The sequence below is a fragment of the Halichoerus grypus genome, chromosome 5 (assembly GCF_964656455.1).
Source record: "Halichoerus grypus chromosome 5, mHalGry1.hap1.1, whole genome shotgun sequence".
NCBI classification, from domain to species: domain Eukaryota; kingdom Metazoa; phylum Chordata; class Mammalia; order Carnivora; family Phocidae; genus Halichoerus; species Halichoerus grypus.
This window is the reverse complement of record NC_135716.1, coordinates 169,135,159-169,149,941: the sequence shown is the minus strand read 5'-3', so window position 1 is coordinate 169,149,941 and position 14,783 is coordinate 169,135,159. Positions and strand designations below refer to the sequence as shown.

At 51.9% G+C, this 14,783-nt stretch overlaps 1 protein-coding gene and 1 pseudogene across 3 annotated transcripts in view; both read right to left on the bottom strand.

The window, feature by feature from the left end:
* Positions 1-7,361, bottom strand: part of RUNX3 (RUNX family transcription factor 3) — a 65,326-nt gene extending 57,965 nt beyond the window's left edge. The window contains exons 1-4 of one of the 3 annotated variants that reach the window (XM_078073621.1): positions 7,206-7,361; positions 5,357-5,513; positions 3,620-3,680; positions 2,191-2,262 (exon numbers count right to left, since the gene is read on the bottom strand). In XM_078073621.1, coding sequence (XP_077929747.1) covers positions 2,191-2,262; positions 3,620-3,650 — 103 coding nt within the window. In that variant the 5' untranslated portion in view covers positions 3,651-3,680; positions 5,357-5,513; positions 7,206-7,361. Of the gene's footprint in view, positions 1-2,190; positions 2,263-2,699; positions 2,968-3,619; positions 3,681-5,356; positions 5,514-7,205 lie in introns of those variants that run through there. The other 2 variants (XM_078073622.1, XM_078073623.1) reach the window with 2 other exon arrangements.
* Positions 7,362-12,715: 5,354 nt separating this feature from the next.
* On the bottom strand, positions 12,716-13,256 carry LOC118549886 (large ribosomal subunit protein uL11 pseudogene; annotated as a pseudogene).
* Positions 13,257-14,783: the final 1,527 nt, after the last annotated feature.

Sequence of the window (14,783 nt, the reverse complement as noted above, 5' to 3'; positions counted from 1 at the left end):
ATTCTGAGAAGGACTCTATAGGCTTCCTGAGGCTCCAGAAAAATCTGTGGCTCAGAACAGGGTAAGGACCCCGCATAGGGCAGTGTAGAGCCCAGGGTTTTAGCACCCAGGGGTTGGATCTCTCTGGGGACAGAATCGGCAGTGGCAGCCCTGTGAATCTCGGGCGACACATCCCCCAAGTAAGTGTGCTATAAGCAGAACATAGGGAATGGAGTTGGGCAGGAGAGAAGGGGCCAGCCAGTGTCGACAGACGCCTCAGACCCCAGACCTGGAGCCGTCCCCACGGCCCCCGGCTTACAAAGCACATCTGTGTCCCTGTCCACCAGGAATCAGCCTGCTGTGCCCAGCAGCCTCCTGTCTCTGGGCGCATATTGAGCCCAAAGCCACCAGCCCTCCTCTCGCTCAGCCTCTGTGCTTCTCTCTACCATCTCTGGGGCTCCATGGCCTCAGGAACCCATCTTAGGTGGCAGCTCCTTAGTCTTGTCTCCCAAGATGCCTTTGTTTTAAACGGTACATTTCTCCATCTTGCTCATGGAGGGAGAAACACAGATTACAAAGACCCAGCAAATGGTTTTTATAAACTCTTATTTTCTTGCCACAGACTGCCTTTAATTAGCTCTGGGGACTACAAAGGGAATAGCGTTATAATAGGAGCAGCTTGAAGGAAGGAGCCACGGCTGTCAGCTCCCAGACCTGAGGCTGTTGCTTGTCACCAGCCACAACCAGGTTTGGCGGGAATGCATCCGCCTTGGGACGGCAGCCCCCCACCCCCCAAGTCCCCATCTGCAGCTGTGTAACCTGCCTCAGCTTCTCTCCAGACAGGAGGAAGGGCTCCCACCTCAGATAAGCCCTTGCAGAAACCTTTAAACAATAAGCACCCAAATGCACTTTGGTCCCTGCCCAGAGCTGGCCGCCCAAGGACTGGCTCTGAGTCACTCTGTTAGCCAGCAGTGGGACAGGCCAGTGGACAGAAAGGCAGACAGTCAGACCAACTTCTGTATGTCAGCTGACCACCTCGGCTGAGGAAAGGCAACACCAACACCTGCCCCCCCGCCCCCGCCAGCCCTTGGAGTTTTAGATTCCGTTCAGCCCCTCTATTCTAGAGGAGAACCTGTCTCCGTGTACAGCCCCGAGGCATTGCCCTCATACACAGCCCATGCCCAGCCTCAGACGATCAGAATGTCACGGCCAGAGGGGTCTCCGTTTGGGGCACAGAGAGGTTACGTTACTTGCCTAAGGCCACTGGGCAAGGTAGCCACCGACCTGGGACTCCAGCTCAGGGCCTCTGGACCCCAGGCTCAGGTGGCACAGCCCCATCTGGACTCCTGCCGGGGGGCGAGGGAGAGGAAGGCAGCAGGGGGCTGTCTGAGGCCAGGGCTCATCAGCCCTAAGAACCAGGCAGAGGCAGGAAGTCTCCCCCTGAGTTCCAGCCTCCATCAGAGGTTCCAAGTGGGGGATCCAGGAACCCTATCCTTTTTGAAGGACGGAGTGCAAACCTCTGGGTTGCTCTAGGCCACGAATAGAGGCAAAAGCCACCCAGAAACATTTTCTTCTCCCCTGTGGCCAAATCTGTAAACCTTCCCCAGGCCTGCTCCCCCAACGCTCAGCCAGCTTTGGTGCATCCCAGAGCTCTGCAAGTTCTCCACAAAACCTTGTAGCCTCCTTCTCCTCCCTCTGCTTCCCTCGGCCCAGGATGACTTGGAAATTCTGGGAGCGGTCCTCCGAAAGATCTCCAGATCCATGGCTCTTGATAGAGGCTGGCCTGGCTCTGGGAGACCTGAGTGTGTCCCGGAGCCCATGTCTGCCTGAGCTCGGGTGGAGGGCCAGGGGCTGGGGCTGCAGGGACCAGGAGTGAGGCAGGAAGCCTCAGGTCACAAGGATATCCTCCATGTCCTCTCCATCCCAGGACCCTTCGAGGTCGGCCGCTGAGGTCTTGTGGCATCCATTTCCCCCACCACTTACTGTCCCCACCAACTGAGGATAAAAGTCCCACAAAAGTCCACTCCAGGAGACCACGGAGGCCACCAACCCCTCTTCCCACCTCAGACTTTCAGGACTCAGCGGATTTAGGGAGGCAGGCCATGCACTTGAAGGCAGCCAGGGTGGTCGGTGGAGGGACACCGTCCGGGGCCTGGCCACAGCTCCCCACCCAAAAGGATCAGCCCAGGGCCCTGGGCAGTCGTTACTCACCGCGGATGAAGGTTGGCGAGTAGGTCGGGAAGGAATCGAAGATGCTGTTCGATGCCATGGCCATGCCCCTCTCTGAGGAAGGCGAGAAATCAGACCTTCAGAGGGTTGGCTTGGGATTGACTTGGTTGGCTGTCGTTTTATTTTTTCCTAGCTACTTTTGAAAATAAAAGGGGGGTGGTAGTGTCGCTTTTTGTTTGTTTTTTTTTTTTGTTTTGTCTCTTTTTTTTCCCCCTATTGCTACGAAAAAGAAAAAAAGGAAAGAACGCGAGAGTGCGTGTGTGAGCGAGAGAGAGAAAAAAAAATCCCCAAGGAAAGTAAGTTTCTGTTTGTACCCAAGAATTTGGATTCCCAGTCCCACAGGAATGTCTAGCCACAAATTTTCAACAGAAGCGTATGCAGAGTGTATCATTAGATGGCGGGAAGGGGCCAGGGCGGAGGAGCTCACAGGGCAGCGAGAGCAGAGCCAGGCCCAACATCAGCGCCACAGGGAATGAATGAATGAGGCTCACCCCCGACAGAGCCCGGGCTCCACTGGGTGCGAGGGCGGCCCGGGGGTGGGGAGGATCAGGAGCCAACCAGCGCCGGCGCAGGGCCCTGAAGGCGGCCGAGGGCCTGGCCTTGTGGTTCTGTGGTTGAGGGACCGGCCTTCACAGTGTCAACCCAACCTCAGCTCACAGGATGCAAGAAGCCAGCTCGCGGCCTTGGCCCATTGGCTGGGCTGGGGTCACCTGGGCTGTGATGTCACAGCTCTTAGAAGATTTTGTGGCTGCTTCTCTCCTTTTTGGAAAAAAGAAAAAAGAGAGAGAGAGAGAGAGAAAGAGAGGGGGGAAAAAAAGTGATGGTTTTTATTTGTGGGGCTGGCCTCAGCACGCGGCCCGGGAGCAGAACTGAAAGCAGTTGGAGGGGGTGGTTGGGCGGTGGTTTGGATCCTGTAAGGAGACTCATTTTTAATTAAGGCCAGTGTTGGCCTGGGCGGGCTGGGAGCCCCGAGGGCCCTCACCAGACCCACCAGCGGGTGGTAGGGCTCCCCTCCATGCCCCCCGCCCCGGGGCTGCGGCTGACACCCTGCCATGGTCCACCACCGCTGTTGCCAGGGAGAAGCGTCCACATGTGTGGCACTTCAGGGGGATTTTACGGCAGCTGGGATTAAGTACAAAGGGAAACACATGAAGTGGCATCACCCCAGTGCATCCTGCCCACTGAGGCCTCCCTGGTGAAAGCCAGCAGCAGGGCCGTCCGTGCCAAGGAGCCCTCTGCGGAGCTTGGGTTCTGAGCCCTGAGCTTGGCATTCAAGGCCCTTTGTTCATTTTGCCCACTTTCATCTCCTTGGGGTTCTCCATTTTAGCCAAGTGTGTCTGGGCTTCCTTGCCTCCATGGCCGTCCCCACCCGCCCCCACCCCCGTCCCAACAAACACACCCCTGCCATTACCCTTTATCAGGACACTTTTGGAATCCTTCATGTCCCAGAAGGTTCAAGGCTCAGAGGGACTCTGAAGTAGAAAAGACATGGGAAATGATTCAGTCCTACACTCTGTCCCCAGAAGCCCGGTCAGGTGGGGGCCGGGGTGGGAGGTGGAGTGTGGTGGCTTTCACGGTTTCCCTTGCAAGCTCTACTTGCCCATTTCATAGGTCAGACACTGAGGCCCAGGATGTTGAAGTCCGCTTGTGCAAGGCCACAGAGTATTGTGAGCGGGATTAGAACACCAGCCTCTGATTTACTAGCCTGGCCTCAGCCGTAATCCCACAGCACCTTGCAGTGCCCTCTGGGCTCAGTCCTGAGACTTCAGGAAGCCCTCTGCCGCCTGGGCACTGCCCCCTGGCCTCTCCCAGGGAGCCTGAGCTTGGAGCCAGGCCCCGGAAACCATCCTCACACTCATGGTGGTCTCTGAAGGCCAACAGGGAGCAGGAGGGGCATCCAGGAGGAGGAGGGGCTGGTCCAGGGCCCCAGAGAGCCTGGTTCCCGCCCACAGCCACACTGGTCACCAGGGAGCAGTACGCCCTTGGAAACTCGCTGCCTGGGCCTCCTTGGGAACCCCGTGCAGGCTCAGTCTTTTGTTCCTCAACGGCGGGTGGGTGTGGTAGTGGTGTGGGTTGTCATTTGTCCGGGGAGGAAGCAGGTTTATGGTAAAAGCCACAGGGTTCTGGAGTCAGATTTGAATTCCACTCTCAGCTCTGCTGAATCCCAGCTGCAAGACCTGGGGCAAGTCATTTCCCCTCTCTGGACCTCAGTTTCCTTCCCTGTCAAATGGGGATAACACATTTCTCGCAGGGAGAGGCACCCGGGTGAGGGCACCATAGACATTGTTTCCTTGCCAGAGTCTCCGTGACGCAGTCTGGGGTCTGTTATGAGTAGGCAGGTAGAGAAGCGTCGGTCACATAGGAGGACTGACGGCCCCCTCTGTGAGCCAAGCAGCCGGCCCGGCCTGGGCAGGGCTGTTTGAGTCAGTGGAGCATGGAGCCTGCCAAGGGGCCCTGGCCTCCTGGTTACATTTGGAACATTTTGGAGTCCGCCACATTGTGAAACAGATCAGAGACAGACACGGCAGGAAAGACCCTCTTTAACAGAAGTGGAAACTGAGGTCCCCCGAGGGGCAGAGACTCCCCCAAGCTCACCCAGTGAGTCAGTGGAACCCTGGTCCCCTGCTTCCCAGCCCAGGAGTTGTTTCCGATCTACCAACGCCACCTCCAGTTTCGAGCAGCCCACCCTACCACGCTTCGCTGTTTTTTCCACGTGTAAAAGTGGGTCCCCCCATAGCAATCTGTAACTTGGTCACCCTGAGGGATTTCCCCTTCCCCGGGAAGCTGAGGCTAGGCCCAGGAACAGGAGGAGGTGCGGGAGGCTGTGTTGGGCCCAGGGGCGCATCTGCACAGCGGGTGGTTTACTGTGTTCCTGGGTGCCTGGTTTGGTCCATCCCTAAAGAGGCTTATCATCTCCACATGCCCCCTTGGAAGCCTGAATGCCAGCCTGAATGAACCCCTGGAGGCTGCTGGGGAAGCAGAAAGAACATTCCTGAGGCTTGCCTTTGGAATATTCCTGAAGCTGTGAGACTGTGGGCCGGAGGCTATTTTTCTGAGCCTGCTTCCTCGCCTGTAAGGTGGGGCCAATTGCAGCACCCGCTTCTCACCATTGCAAAAAGGATTAAATGAGAAAATATTGGGAGTGCACCTGGCACATAGGAGCTGCCCAGTTCCTGAAATTCCCTTCCTTCAGCTCCAACTGTGCACTCTCCCAGCATGCAGCAGGCGGCCTTGTTTCCTCTTGCTCTCCACTGAAAAAAACATCCGAGGCCTCTGAACCGATCAGATCAGGTTAATCTAGAAATCTGGTGGAGGAAGGGAATCATTAAAAAATAGGATTTATGTGCCATAAACCCTTTATTTTAACTTTAATCCTATAAATGTGCATTAAATGGTCTTCATCTTAGTCTTCAGGCTTAAGCCAGCCCAGAAGGCACCTCCTACAATTTGCAGTTTGGACTTCTTTGAAGTGGAATGTGAGTGTTAAGACGCCTACGAAGAAATCCGCATCCAGTAGCACCTAAATTTTACTATTTCCCCCAATCTTTTACCATGTCCCACCCCTACCAAATTCAATTTATTTTCAGCAACTTGCCTTCGCCAAGTCTTTCCAAGGTGTTCAACCTAGTTTCCTAGAAAGAGTCACTCCTGTTTTGCATCGTATCATTGATAACATTGCCTTGCTATCAGTGAGGGTCCAATCAGGAAAACAGAAGCTGCTTTGAGTATTGGAAACAGAGGAAAGTTAATTGGGGGGTTATTGGCAACACGGGTGATGGAAGAGCTGAGAAGCCAAACCGTGGTGGTGAGGAGCCCCGAGATCGGCCGCAGCAGGAAGCCACTACCACCCTTTGGCAAGAGAGATGCAGGCAGAGGCGGTGTTCCCAGCACACCCTCCCCCACCTGCAGAAGCAGAGCGTGGTATGAGAGTCGAATTTGCTGGAGCCACAGAGGAGACTCAGCCACGATGGCAATGCCCCCTAGACAAATATCAAAGGGGCTCTCTCTTCCTCCCACCCTTTAACCTCCTCCCAGTGCCTCCTATTGGTGGAGTGGAGCCGGAACCAGCTGACTTAATGGAATCAGAGCCCTGCATTATAGAGCCTAATGGGGGGAGGGGGTAGAATGGATCTGAGGGCAAAATGGCCCCAGACTGGCATAATATCCAATGACATTTTGTAACCACGAAAACCCAACTGGCATAAATGGTTTTGAGAACAAACCCAACCGATGTTTGGCAAGTCGACAGCTCAGTGGGTTGGTGGGAGCAGAAGGTGTGGATTCCAGCAAGGGATCTGCGAGCCAAGGGGATCGATTGGCATATAACAGCAGAAATGCCAGTGAACTGCATGAGCTGGTTACATGGAAATTAGTTAAGAAAGTACCTACTATGAACGGTGATGAAATCTGTTTTCTCAACCTGTGTGCAGAGCTGAAACTTTCACTATAACCTTGGGCTACAGTGACTGGGGAGTGATGTCACCAGTCAGGAGCACTGGCTGCGGGCCGTCTAGGAACTTTAGAAAGATGGCATACCCCTGCACCCACGGGGCCTTCCCAATATCCTGCAGGATAGGGGCGGCTCTCTTTGATTTTCTGATGAGGAAAAAACCAATCCCAGGGATTACCCCCAAGTTCTAGCCTCTAGCAGTCAGCTTGGATGAAATGGGCAGCGGAACTGAGGCAAGCACTGGCCTTAGAGTTCAAATTCTGGTTTTCCACCAGCAAATCACAGTGCTGGGCTCAGGGAAGGTGCTGGAGTGTGATACCTGCTGCAGGCTGCCCAGGGCCCTCCACCTTCAGGCCTCCCGCACAGAGACATCAAGGTAAGCTTCCCCCGCCCTCCTCCCCCAACTCCCTCCAACCTCAGCCAGGTCTACACCCTGCTCTAGCATAGGCCCATGTTCAGGGTAGAAGATGAGGTCTGCAGGCCACGCAGCCCACCCAGGGGCCAGGATACCCAGGCCAAGCCAAAGGATCAGTAGCTAAGGACCTACCACTCAGGATGCACGTGCCGAGAGCTTTATGCACGGTGTCTCCAATGGTGGCCTCTCAGACCAGCCAACCGTGCCCAGTTTCCAGGGGGCAGTCAGAGAGGTGAAGAGACCTGCCCACGGTCACCCACTTCGCAGGTGGAGGAAGCAGGATTCAACCTCACCCTGCCCTCCGCCCGCTTTCTGGGCTCCTTCTCCCCTCCCCACCCTCAGCCTCTCTCTTTCCTGTTGTTCGTTTCAAAAGACTGCTCATGGTGCCCCCTGCAGAACCAAACCCTTCCCCTGTCCTCCTCCCCCTTCCTGCATCAGCCCCCTTCTCCCGGGCCCCCCTCCGCTGCACCCCTCACGGCCACGCCTGGGCAGCTGGGCGGTCCCATAGGTTCAGTGGCACCGAGGACTTTATGACTGTCTTTAGCCACAGCATTTGCCTCACCAAGGACCCCAGCAGCTCTACTCAAAGCTTTGCCTCCTGCCTGAAATTCCACCATGAGTGCACCTTTGGGTCCGGATACAGTTCGGTCATAAGTCCTGTGTTACAAAGGCAGACGCTACCGGGTTCAGGAGCACTGGAACCCCGCAGACGGGTTGGCCACCTGGGGTGGGGGTGGAGAATGCGGGCTGAATTCCACCCCAGAAGGGGCTGTTCCCCCACTCTCTGGGGAGAGCGTCCCCTGGCCTCAACTAAAGGATCTCCGCCGTTCCCCCATCCCCCATCCCACTACCACCTCTGCACAAAGCCAACCAGGCAGAGATGGTTCTCCCCGTTTCACAGCCGGGGACACTGAGGCTCGCCGAAGGAAGGGCATCACACGGTCGCAGGGTGAGAAGGGGATTCAACTGTACGCGTGCTGCTGCCATGTCCCCTGTAACCCTTGACCCCCCTTCTCTCCTTCAAGTCCTCTCTGGGGAGGTCCAGGTGCTAGGGACTTGGTGTCAGAAGAACCAGGTTCAGATCCCAGCTTTGGGATTCCCAGTCATCACGTGTGATGTCAGTTGGTCTCATCAGCACCTCACCGTCCTCACCAAAGCCCCTCTTTCCCAGGGTGTGCAGGTGAGGGGGGACCCTGGGAAGGGCACGTGGCAGGCACTTGGCAAGGTAAGCTGCTAAGGGCCTGAGAGCCCTGGGCAGCCACCGGGGTGGGGGTGGGGTGGGGAGAGGAGGAGGGCAGAGTTGGCAGCAGGAGGGGGCATGTGGCTGATTCACAACCTTCCCCCGGTTCTTGGGGCCCCCAGCAGATTCCCACCACCCAGTCCCGCCAAGGCCCCGCTGGGAGAGGCCCTGACTCTCCTGGCTGCCAGGGGCTGTCCCCAGCAGAGGGCTGCCTGAGCCTGGGTCCCAGGCTGCAGGACGGGGCGTGCTGGGGAGATCACTCCGGCCACAGCACATCCTCCCTGAGATGCTGGTCAGCCCAGTGGCCTCTCGTGTTCCTCTGAGGCCTGGAAAATCTTGCCCATAAGATGCTGTCCCCCCCAGCATCCCGGGCCCCTCAAAGGAAGAAAGAAAACCCCAAACTACAGCCCCTTTTGGCTCATAAAACCATCTTTTCTCTGAGTCTTTCAGTGGAATAATCTATTTTTAGCGTCAAAGAGCTCTGCCAGGGGCCTAGACCTGCTGAGGGACAGCTTTGTGTGACCACAAAGGGGCGGGAGGCGGGCACTCCTCAACGGGTGGGGTGGGAGGGTGGCAGGAAGGGTGCCCCCATCCACAGGGCTGGCCGAGGGGGGGCCTCGGAAGGCCACAGGTTGGGCACCAGCTTCCCATTCAGTGAGCTTGTCTGGGCTGGTCCTGTGCCCCCTGTCCCCTGTTCACTCTCGCACATTCTCCCCACAAACCTGGTAATAGCAACTGTAACAATAATCAGAAACTAGCGCTTACCATGTGCCAGGCATTCTTCCAAGAAGCTTCTGTAAATTAATTCACTTAATTTACAGTAATCTGACCATTGAACAGATAAGGATCTTGAGATTCAGAGGGGTTCACTGACTTGTTCAGGTTCAGCTCAGAGGAGTGGAACCAGGATTTGAACCCCAACAGCCCATTTCACCATGATTTAGTCTCATTTTACAGCTGAGCAGAAGAAGCTCAGAGAAACTGATGAACTTGCTCCAAATAACCTGGATATGAAATGGTAAGGTCAGGGTTCGTGACCAGGCTCTCCGACCCCGGGCCCTTGCCTCTGGACACCCGGGCCCTTGGTTACTCCTCCAACAAGTGGGGTGTGTGTGTGTGGGGGGGGGTACTCCCATTGTACTGAGAAGGAAACTGAGGCCCAGAGGAGAAGGGACCCTTCTGTGCTTGCAGAGTCGGAAGAAGTGGAGTTGGAATTCCAGAAGCTTTTTCTCCCCCCCCACCCCCCTGCCTCCCACCCTACCCCCAGCTCCCAGCCCCTGATGCTCTCCTTGAGGGGGCTGGGCCCCAGGGGAAGCCAGGATCAGGTTGTAATGTTTAAAAATTGATTTGGTCTTTAATGTTATTTCCCTCCTCTCTCTATCTTGCTCCCTTTCTCTCTCCCTCTCTCGATCACAGTGACCCCGTTTGCAGGGGTGTGCCGACCAGCAAATTTGCTGACCCAGGAAAAAGGAAGGGGGGGGTGTCATTATGTGGTTGGGAAATGGTGGGGCATTTCGTATGCCACCGATCTAGCATCCCAGGAATTTCAGCAACCCTCAAGGAAATTAGAGAATTAGCTACCATCCAGGGCTGTGGCTTCCTTGTCACTGTGTGTGTGCATTTTCTTGACTTCAGACTAGGGCGCTTTGAGCATTTGTACGTAAGAGGCAGCGTTGCAGAAAGAGGGGCTTTCTGAGGTAAGGAGAAAGCCCCTCTAGTCAGTGGGGCTACAGGCCGAGGCTGACACTTGGGGAAACCAGGCTCAGAGAGGGGCAGGAACTTGCCCTAGGCCACGTAGCTAAGGCCAAGATCTACAACAAGTGACTCACAGCCTGATGCTCTTTCTGTGATGTCAGACTCCGCAAGTAACTTGCTGTGTAAAATCAGACACGTTCTTTTCCTTCCCTGGGTCATTTCTCCTCATCGGTGGAGGGAGGGGGTGAGATAATTGTCTTAGTTTCAGTTCCCCTAAACACAGACCCTGAGTCTCGGGAATACGTGTAAGCAGTGTATCTGAGAAGTGATCCCAGGAAGCAGGGATGAGGGAGGGAAAGTGACACAAGGAAGGGGAGGCAGCCCATCCACACAAGGTGCAAGAGCAAGCAGCCACTCTGAGCACCTGGGGGTCCTCTGAGGACCTGGCTGGAATACCACGAGGAGCTGCTACACAGGGGTCGGGGAGCTGGGGTATGAATCCACCAACTCTAACCTCTCATTGGTTGAGAGTTGTTCTACAAACAATGACTCTCCAACAATTCTCGCTTCTTCCGCTGGGCAAAGTTCACTCAAGGCCAGAAAACATCCTCAGGCCAACCTGTCCTGTAGGGGAACTATCTATTCAGACTGGATAGATGATTTCTAAGGCATCTCTCAGTGCTCATAGGCAAGGATTCACTGTTTCACATGCTGTACCTTAATTCATATCCGCTCTCAACCCTTCGAAACTTCCATGATATCAGGGAAAGTTGGTGGGGTTCAGAATCACTCCCTCACCACTTGTCCCAGGGCCTGAGATTCCACTTTTCAGCTGTTAGCCCTTGGTTTTTAAATAGTGTCTGGTGGAACCCGCCTAGGCAATACCTTGGGGTGCCCCCGAGGAAGGAGTATCAAGGATTAGGCTGAATGGGGGAAGGGGGAGTCTGTTCTCTCCACCATTTCCACCAGAGAAGACTGCTTTGTCTATCTTTTTATTTTTATTTTAGCTTTTATTTTTTTCTTCAAAGTTATAAATACTCATAGTTTAAACAGTCAAATGTTTCTAAGAGACTTTCCTTCCCACTCCTTAGAGAAACCATTTCCAACTCCTTTAGCTATTTCTTTTAGTATTTACTCTATTTCTCAAAAAAACCATGCTAACCAAGCTCATCGTGATTTTTCAGTTCTAGGCATTACCTGTTGACCTTCCACCAGGGAAGAGGATTTGGCTCCCTTCTATCTGGCCCTCTCTTTACCATGCACCCTTTCCATCCTCCCAGGATAGTTATTTTAGTTAGCTTAATTGTTACTATTTGCCTTTTTACAACTGGATAAATGCTTTTTTCACAGCTGAGTCATATGTATGTTTTGATTACATTTCCTTGCTTGTACAGCTTTTCGTTTTCCCTGGAGTTGTAGTTTGTTTAGCTTTTCATTTGCATAATTTTCTGTGTACTTACCACTGATTCATCCCCAAACTCTCCATGAGTTGTCCAAATCTCCTACTAGGAAATTCAATAACAACAGGTATTTTATTTATTTTGATTTTTGAAGTCCTCTTTTCTGGAACCCCCTACCTGCTCTAGTCTGGACTGGTTGCTCTCTAGCCTGCTGCTCAGCTGTCAACCTAGGATCTTCTTTCACTCTTATCTCATCTTCTTTCACTTTCATTCTCTTTGCCCCTCTTACACTGGAGTCTTTGTTTCCTGGATTCTTTCTCTTTCTTGGTTTACTCCCTTTGATGGAGAACATCTTCTGGTAGCTTCCTGAGAAAGGGTACATGGGAGGTAGATTTACTTGTGAGCTTGTTACATTTGATTATAATTTCAGTCAGACTTTATGGGTAGTTTGAAATCATGTTTGAAATAACTTTTCCTTTTCAGAGATATTTTTCCATGGTCTTTTTGCTTTTTGTGCTGCTATTCATAAGTCTGATGACATTCTAATCTCTGAAAATAGCCTATTATTTCTCTCTCTAAAAGCTTTGAAGATATTCTCTTTGTCCCAGGTGTTCTGAAATTCTACAATAAGGTGCTTTTGTGTGGTTCTATTTTCATCCATTGTTCCGGACATTTAACCAGCCCTGTGGTCAGAACATTCATGGTGATCATTCCCAGGTAGTTTGCATTGATTTTTCTTTGATCATTTTTTCTCTTTCTTTTTCACTGTTCTCTCTTTTTGTTGAGCTTTCTAAAATTCTAAATTATTTAAGATTCTAATACCTTTTAAAATTCTTATTTCTTATTTTCTATTTCTTTGTGTTGTGTTTTTTTTATTTTAAAGATTTTATTTATTTGACAGAGAGAGACACAGTGAGAGAGCAAAAACAAGCAGGGGTAGTGGGAGAGGGAGAAGCAGGCAACCCACTGAGCAGGGAGCCTGATGCGGGACTTGATTCCAGGACCCTGGGATCATGACCTGAGCTGAAGGCAGACGCTTAACGACTGAGGCACCCAGGTGCCCCTGTGTTGTGTTTTTTTAGTCTTTTGGGGGAAGATAACTTTTTCTTTCAGTGTTTCTATTGAGTTTCTCATCTCTGTTATAGTAATTTGAATTTGTACTTTTTGGGTTCTAATGATTACATTTCATAACTCTGTATTCTTATTGCATAGATGTAGTACCTTCTCTTATCTCTCTGAGGATATTAATGATAGAATTTTTTAGAAAAGATTTAATCTCCCTGCCTATTGTGCTTTCTTTAAGTTACTTTTTTTTTTTTTTCCTTGTCAAATGATCCTTTATTGAAATATTTTCCTTTGTAGTTAGCTAGCTGGGCATTCCACTGCACCACTGTTGATGTCATCTATGATGTCATGAGGGTGGCGGCCATCAACATTACAGCCCACGGACTGGGCAGTCCCCAGGATTTCTTTAATGGTTCCAGAGAGTTCTCTGGCTAAAGATCGGTGTTGCATCTGTTGGGCAATATTGCCAATCTCATCAAAAGTGATATTTCCCCTGTGCTTAACCTTTTTCTGCTTCTTTCTGTCTCTTGGTGGTTCCTTGAGAGCTTTGATAATCAGGGCAGAGGCAGAAGGTACCACTTCAATCTGGGCCTGTCTGTTCTGAATGGTCAGTTTCACTGTAATACTTAGACCCTTCCAATCACCAGTTGCCTTGGCGATGTCATCACCAACCTTTTTGGGAGACAGATCTTTGGGGCCAGGGCAGATGTGGCACCTGACTTCACCACCGGTGCACCTCAGGCACATGACTTTGATCTCGTTGGGGTTGAACTTAGGCGGCATGACAGAGGTGGCTTGTCTTTCCTAGTAGAGGCTTTCTTCATATGGCTGATGATCCTTGTCTATATGCTTTATTTAATAGTGGGGAAACTCTGATGGGAAGCTCTGTATAATTGTGTGGGACTGCCTGGCTCTAGATTTCATATAGGGGGAGTCTGGCTTGATCATTTCCTTGTTTAGTGTCTTTGGATCTTTCCCCTTAGTCTGCTGAGATTCTGTGGGGTAGACATTTCTAATGTGCTTGGAGGATATTGGAGTGGCTGCCAGTGTTCTGGGGCAAGAGGCTCCTAAATGCATATATACTATGTCCACTTGATCCTTCATTTTCAGTGTGGTAGCTTCTGCCTTTTATGTGGCTGGTCCCTTCCTGTCCAGAGATCCTCTGTTTTTTTCTCTCTCCAAAAAATAAGCCTCAACGATTCCACTGGGGTGAGGGAGAGGATTTGAGGGTCTAACTACTTCCTACAGGTTTTCAAATAGTCCTGCTGTTCTTCCTTACCCCCATTTCCAGACACATGTTTTGTGCCCAATCCCTGGTTCTTTGGCTGTTTTGCCACGTAAGAAGCTGAGCTGCTCCCTGGCTTTCCCCAGAGCTCTGTCTATGGGGAATTCAGGTCTCTTCGGTCTGCCAAGTCAGTGACTTCTCACGCAGATGCTTTCCAGATTCCTACACTCTGTTGTTGTTATCTTTTTTCCTATTCTCTTTGACCTTGTAGGTTCAGGCCTAAAAAACCTTCAAAGCCAAAAAATGCACAACCACCAGCCAACCAACAACAACACTCTATAGCTAGGAAGTGGAGGTAAATGCATACTTTTCATCCACTCCTTTCTGTTTTCTAACTCGTGGGGAAGATTTTGTTTGGAGTATCTTGTTTGTATTTGGGAAGACTCAATTTTTAAAAGCAGCAAATACTCCCCAAATTAACTTATAAATTAATTAGTAACAAGTCTCATCCAAACCCCCACAAGATTTTTTCTTACAGAACTTGAAAAACTGTTTCTAGAGCTCATGTAGAAAAATAAATGGCCAGGAAAAGCCGAGATGATTCTGTAAAGAGGAGCAAGCAGGGGAGGGTCGCTCTGCCAAACACCAGGATCTAGGATGTTATGGTCATGAAGTCAGAGAGGTACCAGCACAAGACTGCACAACTGGCCAATGAGTCAAGATAAAGAACCCAGAAACTGATGCCCTATAAGAGTGCATCAGTCAGGATCCTGCAGGAGATGGATGGTACCCTCAAAGGTCTAACCGAGGGGCCTCAATGAAGCAGCTTTTTTTTTTTTTAAGATTTTATTTATTAACACAGAGAGAGAGACAGCGAGAGAGAGAACACAAGCAGGGAGAGTGGGAGAGGGAGAAGCAGGCTTCCCGCCGAGCAGGGACCCCAGTGTGGGACTCGATCCCAGAACCCCGGGATCATAACCTGAGCCGAAGGCAGACACTTAACGACTGAGCCACCCAGGCGCCCCAATGAAGCAGCTTTTTATGGACGTGTGGGCAGGGTTAAGGGAGCCAGCCTGGGATGCCAA